This window comes from Schistocerca gregaria, chromosome 10, assembly GCF_023897955.1.
Source record: "Schistocerca gregaria isolate iqSchGreg1 chromosome 10, iqSchGreg1.2, whole genome shotgun sequence".
NCBI lineage: Eukaryota > Metazoa > Arthropoda > Insecta > Orthoptera > Acrididae > Schistocerca > Schistocerca gregaria.
Window position 1 is genome coordinate 193,381,195 of NC_064929.1, and position 14,058 is coordinate 193,395,252.

General features: G+C 37.5%; 1 protein-coding gene across 3 annotated transcripts in view; it reads left to right on the forward strand.

The window, feature by feature from the left end:
* Nucleotides 1-783: 783 nt before the first annotated feature.
* LOC126293519 (uncharacterized) overlaps nucleotides 784-14,058 on the forward strand; it is a 49,580-nt gene continuing 36,305 nt past the window's right edge. The window contains exons 1-3 of one of the 3 annotated variants that reach the window (XM_049986770.1): nucleotides 784-892; nucleotides 1,034-1,120; nucleotides 12,206-12,316. In XM_049986770.1, coding sequence (XP_049842727.1) covers nucleotides 887-892; nucleotides 1,034-1,120; nucleotides 12,206-12,316 — 204 coding nt within the window. In that variant the 5' untranslated portion in view covers nucleotides 784-886. Of the gene's footprint in view, nucleotides 955-1,033; nucleotides 1,121-12,205; nucleotides 12,317-14,058 lie in introns of all 3 variants that reach the window. The other 2 variants (XM_049986772.1, XM_049986771.1) reach the window with 2 other exon arrangements.

The window sequence follows — 14,058 nt, forward strand, 5'->3', positions numbered from 1 at the left end:
AAGACACCCTCTGCAATTCCACAAAATTTGTCGCAACATTTCTGGGACACTGTATATGCACATAAAAAAAACAAAAAAAACACTGTTATGAAAGAAAAGAAGTTTCCAAGTATGTAATTTTCCAAATAAATGCACGTTAGTAACGTAATATGCAGAGTCTTTTATTGGAGTATGACGTTTTCGGAAAACACATAACCCCGAAAATTCAGCCAAATGTATTCAAACGACTGTGGCGTGATAGCTTCCAAATGTTGGCAGCACATATAACCGTAGCAGCGATTGGGTGCAAATTCCAAACGAATAGCGTTGGCGCTTAATTCAAATGCTGAAAATTATGTGCTGTCCCGCAGTTACAAACCTTGTCCCAAAGTTACTCAATTCCACGATTTTAAAATGATAAGTGGATTACAGAGTGTGGATGTAGATATCAATGTTGATGTAGCTCCTGGGAACGTGCTGCCGCGGTTTCCAGGTTTAATACCAAATTGTATTTTAAATTTGCTTCCCTAAACTTTAAAGTAATTAGAATCTGATTATCGATCTTTATCTTTGTTTTTAAATTTATCTATGAAAAATTTGATGTTATTAGCACTTGTTTATGTATATTCTTGCAGTGTTTATCATTCGCCATGCAATTTTGTGAACTATATTACATGGTGTTTTGGATTTGGCTGCGTTCTGATCAACGTTACAACATAGGTTATGATTAGCTACATCAGCAAATATAATCTGAGCACCAGGACGTGCATAGTTATTGCACTTCGATAGTCTTTGATGCTGAAAGTCTATTGTTACTTTTTTTGAAACAATAAGTCCTATTCTACTGTTCGTGAGAGTGCAACTATATAGTTAAAGGTAGAATTTCGTTGCTTGTTATCTGCCTCTTATGATGGTGAGTAAATCAATAATTCCCCGAGTAATTTATCGTGTTAGTTAATTTCAGTTGGTCAGCAGGTACTTGGTAATTTATTTATCGTTGTTCTAATATAATTGTCTTTGTTTGGCACGACTTATTCGTACTGCCTTGTTTCAGATGAAGCAAGTACAGAAGCAGCCTGATGGTGAAAACACAGTGAGCGAACATAATTCAGACAAATGCACGGGAAAAGAAAAAGAATTCGTAAGTATTGCGAGAGAACTTTCTTAGTTTAGCGTGTGGTAAGAAGACACTGTTTTAGTTAGCGCTGTTTAGTTGTTACGAAAGCGCTGAAGGTGTGCGCTGAAAGATAAGAATAGTCTCTGAATAGTTTTGTAAGCCGTTACAAACCAATGGGACATAGTTATTCAGGTCGCCTGTGAGCCGCTAACTTTTCCTCTCTCAATGTTGAATGGGGCGTGTTGGTAGTTGTAAGGAACAGGAAAACAGTTGTGCAGGAATTGTTGCCTAGTCCTACGATTTGGTTAGGCTAATTGTCATCTGTAAAAATAAGTGAACATTTCATGCGTTCATGCATGCGTCTAGGGATTAGTACCTTGACCTGAAATATCCTGTTGGATAACTGTAACTTGATTTTTAGTATGCGTACGAGACGTAAATGGCTGTTGCTTGAGGGATAGTGTTTTTTTCCAAACAACTGTCTCCATTTTCATTTGGAATTATTTTCTTGGATAATGTAGCTGGAGGAAGTAAAATGTTTGTGTAGCTGAAGGGAACGGTAAAAATACCGTTTCTACTAAATGGGATCTTAGAATAGTTGTAGGCTTTCACTGGAATTTCATTCGGAGGCGCTGTGATTCAAATTGCTGCTAGGCCGTCTATGTTTACATTTTTCAAGGTTTTTTTTAAAAATTATTAAGACGAATGGTGAGATGTCAGACCTATAGTCTATTTCCTAACCCATCGTCCCTTAATCGAAGTTTGTACTCAGTATGTAATAATCTCATTATGGACGGGACGTTAATCTTGCATGCTCTGGTTCTTGAGTTCGCCAATATGACATTTTTTTTTAATCCATAAGGAAGAATGATGTGTCCAATGTGCAGTATGAAAACGTCATGTAAACATCTTTTTGTGCGCTGCTATAGAAAGGCTGTGGGAAGGGAAACTACTCTCTCTCTCTCTCTCTCTCTCTCTCTCTCACACACACACACACACATACACACACACACACACACATTTTCGGGAAAATGCACTTATGGTATTCAAGGCTGTTTTGTCTGTGCCGATGTTTGTACCAATTCTCGTGGTGGGACGATGAATCGTGAGACGGATTTCGGTAGCCAATAAGAATGCTCGTCGGTAATTTCCTGTGATACTAAAATAAATTTAGATGGTATTTTTGGTCATGTAACCACATCGGAATATTCAGTAAAAACGGCAATAAGACGTGCAAGTTGGTTATTACGTTTATCTGGAGCTACAGTGCACATCATTCTAGTACAGCAGTCTTATTTTCGTGTTGAGACACGTTGGCTTCCTAGCTCAAAGGCAGATTGCCCCCCTTCCAACAAAATCTAGTCTTCGGCCTAAGCTATAGATTACTCTGTTAGCACATCTAGTTTTCTTCCATGTAAGATCGTTGGCTTCACCAACAACGGCCAGACTGTCACATTCCAATGTAACCTAGGCCTTGGGCTTCATTAAGGTCAATCTGACGCCACACCTTGTTGTTTTCCATTCGTAAGAAATATGAGCGCTCAAGGGAACCAGGGTTTATCCTGGTGTTTAATCTTAACAAACACTGCACAGAAAAATTGTTTTGGGATTGCTGAAAAGCCTTGGAACTCAATTTTTAAGTATATTTTATGAAATACCATTAGTTTTTAGATATTTCGCCAACAAAACTAATTACAACATGGTAAAGCGATCCGTTTCAGCTTATTTCTCTAACCTCCATAGTCCCACAGTAATCACATTATCAATACTGATACAGTGAAACAATAACTTAGTGTGAGCGGTACTGTGGGTGGTGGGTAGCTGTGTTGATGAAACAGTTCTGGGGGGTGCAGCTGGAGATGAATTATGAAAATTGTCTGATTGTGAAGCCACTTACCACTGTCAGTCAGAACAGTGTAGTTGTTGATGTGTCCTACAAGCTGTGGCGGTGGCTTCTTCTATTAGTCATATTGTTGCCACTGAGTTGCAAACTGCAATGCCAAAACATACCTGCCGATTCAGTGATAGTTATTGTGAAGGCAGAAGGTTTATCAATAAAGCTACTTTGATTACAAAACAGAGTGTTTCGATATGTAACTATTTTACTAGCAGCAGTGACTGTCAGCATTCTGACATAGTTGATCAAATCAAGTCACACTTTAGCAGATTCAGCACATCAAGCTGTAGTAAAACTCTACAGAATTATTTTGTGAAACCTCTTCCAGTTTCAGAGACACAAGTTAAAGCAGCTAAGTTTACACTAACTTTCCTACTACACAGTAAAACGTCACCAAACCTTTAGGTCTAGTGTTTGCACTAATAAGCTTAATAGCATAATGTTTGATGATTGTGGTTCGATGAACCCTCTGCCAAGCACTTAAATGTGAATTGCAGAGTAGTCATGTAGATGTAGATGCATGTAGATGTAGATCTTCCCACTGCAACAATGTTTAGTTCAGCGAGAACTACAGTATCAGCCTTAGCAAAAGGAGGAATATCTGGGGAACTGGAGCACCTCATATTCACCATTACTGTTGGCATTTATTTAGATGTAACTGAAGAGAGTGCCAGAATGAGAATGTGTGTTACTTGAAGGGGAGAAATTGAAATTGATGACTCCATTTCGTTTGATCAATCCAAGATATTGAAACATTTTGGTGCAGAAAATCTTCTCAAGTGGAGTGATGAAAATGAAGCACTATTGCAGTATCATGTCATGAGAAGTGTGTGAGCTTGTTAAAATATGTGACAATCTTCAGCATGACTCTGAGATGGTAATAATTTCAAGGTATTTGTATGCAGTACCAGCTCATAATGCCGAAGTACAAAGAATATTTTCATTCTTGAATAATAGGTGGATTAATGAAGGGAACGGATTGGAAGTGGACACTCTTGCAACAGTAGTACAGATCTTAGAAAGCTACATAATTGACTGTGTTCTATTTTACCATTACATCTCAAAGAACAAAGACATGGTTAAGAAGCGTGGGAGGTGTGAAAAATACGCTTTTCTCCAAGGGCATTCTACTCCATCTGCAAGCACTCAGTAATATTTAAAGCTTGTATTAATTTTGTTTTATTTACAACACCATAGCTGTAATACTTTGAAAAATTGTAATATATTTCTTTTTTATTATTTACATTATGAAACAGTAAATTTGTATTTGTCTTTTTTAGTATTAGTATACAGGCTGTCATCAGGTTAACAATAGGTCTTCTTCTGTTTCGTTAGGACCCTTCAGGATCATGTGTGGCTCATTTTGCACATCTTCCTTCTTCCCAATACCTCTTCATTCTCTCGCTTCTTCTGTTTCTTTCTTCTTCTGTTGAGACAACTTTGATTTTGGTGTCTGGCCACCTCTGACCATTCGCCAACCTTTTATACTTCTCCCTGTCCTGTACTACTGCCTGCAGATTCCTTTTTTTTATTCCTACAGCCTTCCAATCATCTCTGACTTCCTTCGTCCAGTTGTTTCCCACATGACATATTGCATTCCATATCTTCTTAATCAACCTCTCCTCATCCATCCTCACAATGTGCCCAACAAATCCTAATCATTCTCAATCAAAATTGTACTGTGAAAAGGTCAACAGCTGGAGGGGTGGAAGAAGATGGGCAATCATTTCAAAAGAAGATTTTGCGAATCCCAAGGTCATCAAGGCGGATGAACCTTCTCACAACAGAGTGGCGTCTGTACTCCAGTGGAGCGGCCACAAAAAGCATCTGATTCCAGTGGAGTCGCCTGATTACATCCTCTGGCACTAACCACCTCAGCTGTAAACAGGCTACTGCAAATGCTGTAGCCAAAGTTGAAATTTAGGTTTGTGGAGCAGTCATGAACCATGTGATAATTACAAATATACCCCAAGGGGCTAATCCCTCATTGAGCCGGATTCTGGGGAGCCTGCATCACGTGCGAAACAAAACTGTGAACCTACCAGTACCTTAAAATCCAGTCTAAAACACGGACACAAAATCAGATAGAACCAATAGATGTTAACATAACATTAACGTCAAAAAATTAAAAACCCTTAGGTTCATTTCGGGGGTCCATTGGAGCATGGCTGGTTGTATTCCGGTTTTCTGCAAAAATGACTTGGTCACCCTAGAGATAATTGTAATCAGTTTGTACATTCCACCAAAAGAAAGTAGATCCAGTGATTCTCATCGTCTATCATCTATTATCACCCAGCTGCCTATGACCAGTGACAACAAATTGCTAGCATCAGCCCACAATCCAAAATAAACAGACATTGTTAAGTGCACTTCAACCCAGTCAGGCTGCCAGCACATACACTATTTTATATTCTAAGGTGGCTTCCACAAGTGTTTTGAAAGCATTTACCTTTGTACAGGGTGGAGTGCAATAAATTGCTGATTTGGGAATGAAATAAGAAAATAATGACCACATAGAAACTTACATTTTTATTTTTCTCATATTGGACAATAATGGAAGTTTTTAATTACATGGTTTAAACAGTATATGTGACAAATGTCTACCCTTTCAAGCATGTCTGGTATTCTTGCAATTTCTGCCTGAATGTTCTCCTGTATGTCTTCCAGGGTGTTGGGGCAGTTGCAACACACCTTTGACTTCAGGTAACCCCTAAAAAAAATAGTATGGGGCTAAGTCCGGTGATTGTGCGGTCCAGTTGAGGTCCCCCATCCAAGAGATAAGCCTTCCAGGAAATGTTTGCCTCAGGAAATTGATGGTAATGCCTGTTCGTGTGTGCAGTGGCACCATCTTGTTGAAAGCAGGCATCCTGTAATTGCATTGCCTTGCCTTGAAAGCTGGCTGGAAAAACTCTTGCAGCATATTTAAGTAACGATCTGAACTCACAATTACAGTACAATGATTTTCCTGGGAAAAATAAGGACCAGTGATGCCTACTCATGATACAGCATACCACTAGGTGACATGGTCTGAGTGCAAGGGTCTTTGGTGAATTTGCCTGGGGTTCATGTTGCTACAGTGTTGCATATTGTGTTTGTTTACACACCCACTGAGGTGAAAATGTGCCTCATAAAAAAGGAGCACATTTGCATCACCAGGTATGGTTGCAAACATGTCTTTACAAGATATTCTTCATTTTACATTATCCTGACCTGACAGTTGCCACACACACTTTATACGGGGGAAAATTCAGTTCATTAAGAAGAATCCAGCAGAGAGGACATCGTGAAGTGCTGAGAGCAAGTGGGTGTTTCGGAGCTGAGCATTTTGGAGATAGCAGTACTTTGCTCCAACTTGTTTGACATCTTGTGGCACTTCTCTCAGGTCCTCTTCATATAGATGACACATCCCCTGTTGTTCTGAATGCATTTATCCAATTTAAAATTGATTGTCGTCCAAGATCATGTCCGTGTAGGGGTACTGCAAATCGCAAATGAAAAGCACGTTGCACTTCTATGATCAAGTGGGAATTCAAGAAATAACACTTTAACACAAAGTGAGTGCTCCTTACGTGTCCATATTCAACCAACAGTACCACCACAACGTGAATTCTAAAAAAGCAATTTACTGCACTCTACAGTGTACACTGATTGCAGTCTCCCAGTGGTGTTTTATCTTCTGCTTTTGCTTTGCTACCCTCAGTTACAGTTTCTGTGTCATTTCTACAGCTATATCTACACTCAGCAATACCAGTGTGAAGTACATGGAAGGGGTACATCCCATTGCACCAATTATTAATATTTCTTCTCATTCCAGTCATGTATGGAGCACGGGAAGAAAGATTTTTTGAACGCCTCTGTGAGTGCAGTATTTATTCTAATCTCATTCTCATGATCCATATGTGAGCAATGCAAGGGTATTTTAGTATATTCCTAGAGTCATCATTTAAAGCCTGTTATTGAACCTCTGGTAATAGACTTCATTGGGATACATTTAGAAAGTCTCTTAGAAAGACTCTTTAAGAGTCTGCCAGTTCACTTTCTTCAGCATATATATAACACTTTCCCATGAATCAACAAACCTGTGACCATTCGTGATGCCCGTCTCTTTAAATGTTCAATACTCCATGTTGGTTCAATATGGTATGGCTCCCACACACTTGTGCAGTATTCTAGAAGGATCACATGAATGATTTGTAAGCGATCTCCTCTGTACACTGATTGCATTTCCCCAGTTTTCTACCAATAAACTGAAGTCTGACACCTGCTTCCCTCTCCACAGAGCCTGTGTCATGTCCCTACAAAGTGTTACACCTAGGTATTCATATGAATTGGTGTATTCCATCTGTGACTCATTGTCGTTATAGTCATTGGATACTATGTTCTTCTGTTTTGTGATATGCACAATTTTACATTTCTGAACATTTAAAGTAATTTGACAATCTTTGCACCACTTTGAAATCTTACCAAGATCTGACTGAATAGTTATGGAACTTCTCTGATACAGTACTTCATTATAGATAACTGCATTATCTGCAGAAAGACTGATGTTATTATTAATATTGTCTGCAAGGTCATTAATATACAAGTGTCTGGGCACTTACCTTGACAATCGTAACATATGATGAGAATTACCTTGGATTTTGTTAAAGGGCTCTTGATGAGATTCTGCTATAGTAGCTGTTGGTCTGCCCTTGTTGCTGAGTATTCAGTGTTTCTGACTGCCATGTGGAAGAGCAGGGTTCAGTTACCAGTACAGCCAAGGATTTTTCCTTGGTGGGTGGACTGAAATGAAGTTTTCTCAGCCCCATGACAAGGCAGCCTGTCGGCATCAAACAGTCTTCCAGTGGTGAAGGTAACTGTTTAATTTTTGGTAGGCTTACCTTATATATTTTTATAAAGGAGATCCATGCATCAGTTCCTCTTGGTAGAAAAGTGTTCTTTGAATTTCTGATCACTTATAAGTTGTTTAACCAGGTTTTGTTTCTATGGAGGCATTCCATTTAATGGGCATTACATTTGCAAGCATAAAAAATTCAAAGTTAATTACATTATGAGAAGGAAATTTTGCTACTCACCATATAGCGGAGATGCTGAATTGCAGATAGGCACAACAAAAAGACTCATAATTACAGCTTTTGGCTACTAAGGCCTTCGTCAACAATAGACACACATACACACTTTCATGCAAACGAACTCACACACACTACTGCAGTCTCGGCAAATGAAACCACAGACTTTCCTTCTCATAATATTGTTACAATCATTCCATCCTGGGTTTTCAAAATTAATCATTGCGTTTAAAATAAGATGATTGATAGGAATTGCATGAGTAAATGGAACTGGGTTCTATAATTGACTTTTGATGAGAACAAGTGTATAATTTTGTGAAAATAATATTTTTTGTGGAGGAAGTATTGTAATGGTTGCTCACTTAAAATTGATTTCTAAAAGCCCAGCAGTGTAAAAAAGTTAGAAATTCTGTGAAATTTTAACTTCAGTCTTGATCACAAAATTCGGAGGTAGAAGAATGAACAGATTTGCTTTTTATTGCAGATCAAGTATTTTTTATATTTAACAAAATATAAAAAATAATTGTGATGTACCAGGTGTTTTTTGCAGATTGTAACAGGTGTTACATACTACACCATCCTTATGAATTCTAGACTTTACATTCTAAATGATAAGGAGGATCCTATGTTCTAGGAGAAGCAATGTTAGTGTTTTGAAGGTTCTGAGAGTGAAGCAGTTGTATTCAAACTTTTTTGTGAAACATCAGTATTTTTGCCACAGTCATGAAAAAACTCTTCCTCCTTTCATTTTAATACTTGGGAAAGGCAATTTAGCCATTATATTGCTTAATTTTACATAAGAAACATAATTTTCTTTTGATTTTAATTATGTTATACCAGTTTCATAATATTGCAAAAACATTATTTTCACTTCATTTTCTTCAACCACAGCACTTCAGCACACCAACATATTTATATTGTTTTAGATTATTTAAATTATCTTGGCTACTTTCAAAGCAAATTGAACTAAAAGAAACAATCCTGCGTTCACTTCCCCAGTCTCTATTTTGCTTAACTCTTCTTCACAATCAGAGTAGACTTGTTTGTACTGAAGCATTATACTAGCACTTAGTTGCTCAACTTCTGGAGCACAAATAGTAACTTTCGTCGCTTCTGGCCAACATAATGTAGACAGCAACACATGCTTATGGCCATACGGCCTGAAGTGATTGAGTCCGTGTTTTGGTTGTATGGAGCCCATATGATCCCATCTTTCCTTAAATGCTAACTGTTTTTGAAGAGCTTTCTCTTTATCAGTGCATGTCTTTTTGATACCATTCACATGCTTCTTAATGTAAGGATGAAAAACTTCTGGTTATGAAACAATAATTCTTCTAGATTTCACAACCATCCAAACACTGCACTTTACATTGTCACCAAACCCATCCATAGTTCCTTTGCCATGGTTGCTGGGAAAAAATACCACTCCACTTCTACACCATAATCACATTTCATGTGACAGATTTTCAACAGAACAAATTTATTTTTGAACTGCCTTGCACACTTGACACTAAAAATTATAAAATTATTAGCCAGTGGGGTGCATTTAACCTTTATGAGGCCAGGTGAGGAGTTTAATGATTGAGTTGTACCTCTGGTCATGAAAATTGACAATGGCTGGGAGAGAAGTATGCTGACCACATGTGTCTCCAGATCCACATCCAGCGGTGGCTATCGGTTGAGGATGACACAGCAGGATTTTGGGGGTTCCAAGGCCTGTTCAGCCTCAAAGAGAGGGAGAGAGAAGCTTCAAACAAATGCTATGTTTCTGGTGTGACTGTAAACTTTCACACTCCCTTAAAGGTAACTGGTAAATGACTGGAAAACAGAACATGTTCGGCTGAAGTATCTCTCATTGTGCTGACGTGAAGTGTAATGCCCCATTTTACACTCTTTTGCTTTTGTCTTATGGAGTTATCTTATAACCAATACAACTAAAGGAAACAAAGTATTTATTAAGCACAAACGAGCAACAAGATTATTTTGTAAAGTAGATAACAGCACATATTGCAGAGGCTTCTTGAAGGACCATGGGATTCTTATATTCACTTCACAAAACATATATCCATAAATAGTTTTTGTAACAGACAATAAACTTCAGTTTCAGCTGGACTATAATTTACAAAGTCATAGGACAAGACAAAAATGTTTTGCATATACAGGATATCGGTACATCAAAAAAAGTATATACATTTTGAACAGCCATAGAAAATCCTGTTTTTGTTCTACAAGGTGAAGTTTCTAGAAATGGAAAGATTAAAGTCCAGTTTGAAAAGTAAATCTACAGTTTATACCATTTAAGCCAACATTGCTTTTAACAACATATTGGTTATAACATAGAAATCTAATGGTCTCATGTAAGTCCTATGTAATGCTGTAGTTAAGAAATTGATTAGCATGACATATTGCTTATTACATTTTTTGGAGAAATATATTGGCTATAACGTCTGACGTTCATTTTTGTTTTTGATGTATTTGGGGATTGCCAACAGCAGTGTAATGCTTATTTTCAAACTCTTGCTTTCTGCAGATTGTTTCAGATCAGGAATTAAAATGAAAGCATCATCAATTGCAAAATGTGGAAAGCAAACAGGGATAACTTTTTACTTTAAGTAGGGATCGCATACTGCAATATATATGCTTTACTGTATTACATTTTGAAGTTAAAGCAACTGGTTAAAAAGCAATACTGTATTGCCATTTCTGTGATTGTAGAAAAATAGAAAATTAAATTCCAATATGTGTTATTTTTTCAAAGCACAGAAGTGGAATAATAGTGTGTTTCTTATTGATGTTTTGTGGTTATGTGTAGAAAACTATCTTTCTTTTTTTGGTACTGTTGATTAATTTTTGTCATACAGTAATTGAAATGAAGCTATGTCATTTAGTTACTCATTACAGCACTTACAGAAAGTTTTAAACATGCTCATCATTTTATTTCATACATGATCCACAGTTATTGCTTCTTCTTTCTTCACTTATTAAAGGTTTTTACATTTTACTGGCATTTTATTGCTGTACATTCTGCATAAACATAAGAAAAATTCCTCTTCAGTCCCTTTCCACAAATACTGTATTGTAAATACTGTAGGTGTGCCGTACAGCAAAGTACCACCTGGAGTGCCTCTCCTGGGCCAACCACATTGGTTGGATCGTAGATAACTGAAAAACCTGGTCAGACAAGTCCTGATTTCAGTTGTTACGAGCTGACAGTGGTGCTCAAATGTGGCACAGAGCTTACAAAGCTGTGGACCCAAGTTGTCACAAGACACTGTGCAAGCTGGTGGTGGCCCTGTAATGGTGTTGGCTGTGTTTACATGGAATGGACTGGGTGGACTGGTCCAGCTGGACCTCTTAGAGATCATTTGCAACCATTTGTGGACTTCATGATCCCAAACAATGATGATGAAACTTTTATGGGTGACAATGTGCCGTGTCATCAGGCCACAATTGTTTGCAAATTGTTTGAAGAACATTCTGGACAATTTGACTGAATGATTAGGCCATCCAGATCACCTGACATGAACCATATCGAACATTTATGGTACATAATACTGAGGTCAGTTCCTGCACAAAATCCTGCACTGGCAACACTATCTCAATTATGGGCAGTTATAGAGGCAGCATGGCTCAGTATTTCTGCAGAGGACTTCCAGTGGCTTGTTGAGTCCATGCACTGTCAAGTTGCTACAGTACACTGGGCAAAAGGATGTCTGACACAATATTAGAAGCCCTCATCTCAATGTAACTATTTAATATGGGAGAAGGAGTAACAGATTTTTTCAAGGTAGTAATTTTTCTGCTAACTCAATGCATTACATTAAGCTGGGATGAGCACAAAGTTATTAATCAGTACAGTGATGATTTATTGTTAATGCAAAGAAGAAACTACAGAAATGAATATGGAGTGTGAAAAATTTCTAATCACTGCTGGCATAAGTTCATAAGTTATTTAAGAAAATAGTGTTGGTTTATTAATAGTACACTTCATGGATTTCAAACGGTTGCTTATATTTCGTTAATTTATATCTCAGTTCAAGAATGTGGTCTTCATCACCCTCAAATATTTTCTTCTTAGTGGTCTTTAGAGAATGTGATAATGGAGGAATGTCATAATTCACATTTGAACGTATTCTTTTGTAGGAAGACTCAACACCAGAAGCAGAAAAACATTCGGAACTTCCTCCTGCTGGCTTCACCTACAACAGCACGAGCTGTGACCCCTACTACCTTGACATAAGTCAGAATGAGAGAGTAAGCTCTTATAGTATATTAGTCATTATTATTTTCACTAGTTCCTCCAATTATTAAAGAAACTAGTTTTGGCTTGTTGATGATACACTTTTGTTAATTTATGTATCAGTTTGAGGATGTGGAACTCCATATCCTCACAGTTGCATATTATTTATTTATTTATTTTTGGTACAAAGATGCACATCCTAATGGTGAAAAAGTAATGACTTCGAATTTTTGTTTGTTAAAACTCTCACAGTTTTTTTAAACAAAACAAACTTTATCAGGGTTGCCACATGTTCTGGAAATCAGGGAATATCAGGGAGATTCAAACACATCTGCAAAATATCAGGGAAACTTGAAAAAAAAAATCTGGAAAAATCTTATTTTTGTCTCAGTAGATGAAATGATTTGTTTACTGAGGCATCATGCATCGTAGCTGGCTGGGTGCAGCTGAGTACGTGTGCCACTTCACTGCTCCCTCATCACTACTACTTCTCCCCTTCCTATCACTCCACTCAGCTTGTAGTCAGTGTTGCCACTAGCCTAGCAGCTGCCAGTGAAAGGCAGGGAAGTACGAGGAATGGTTTGTTTGAATCTGATTCTCAAAGACTGTATATGCAGTGTTCGAAGACAATGGTCATGTGTGCATCAGTTGTATGTGAGTGATTGTGTATGTGCTCTCATAGAAAAAAAGTATGACTGAAAATTTAGTTGTGAAAGCATGGTTGTCTTTTTACATGCCTGTCTGTGGCTCAGCAATCATCTTTATGATGAGAACTTTACATGAGAACTTTCTCCATATTGATTTTATACTTACTTTACCCATTGCTCTCTACCGCTGCTTATTTTTTACTTGTTACTCTTGTTTATAATGTTTATAACAACACCACATACACACAATTCTCACCCCTGTGCATCCTGCTTCTGCTTATCGATACATATTTTCTTACCTTTCACTCTCTTACATCTATGAGATTTAGACAACACTTGACTATATGAGAACTTTCAATGTACTTCTTTTTAATATACTAGGAGAACGTTAGTATCTTGTCTCCTGTTCTATAAAATCCTTCATTGTGGACATACATTAACCTGTATATTGTAGGTAAGTTAGCACAATTTCTCATTAGCTTGTTAACTCTTTAGCAGATAATCTCTTGTTCTGTTACACATGTTAACATGCCATCAATTTTCCTAGACTTCTATGTCCTTCATAGACTCTCCTCCCATGCAGCATGTGGTATGACTGATGTGTCAGGTAGTCAATACTCCAAAAAATTCTGTCAGTCTATTATAATTATTGTAAGTGAAATTCTCTCAGTGAGGTCCTGCTGTTATAGGTTGTAACTTCAATTATGTGGACTGTAAAGAGAAATGATCCTGCTATAGGAACTTTGCATATGGACAGAGGGAGGATAGATATGGTACTCTGGTGGGAGGAGTACGGAAAGAAAACAAAGAGACAGGTATGTTAGGATTGAAGAAGAAAAGAAGACAGTACCCTATAGATATTGTCTACCCCAAGGATCCTATCTGCTAAGGTTCTTCAATGTGGAGCTGGAGGAAGAAGGTGTTTGGCATTTCCTACAGAATGGCTTTGCCACAGTTTTACCATTATAGAAAACCTGAAAATTGTCAGTCACTCTAATTGTTAAAGTCGGTCTACTCATCAGTCAGTACTATATAGAAGTGATAAAAAAAAAAGGAAAGAAGAAGAATCACACATAGACTCAACATAGTATTCTACTTTAATCAATTTT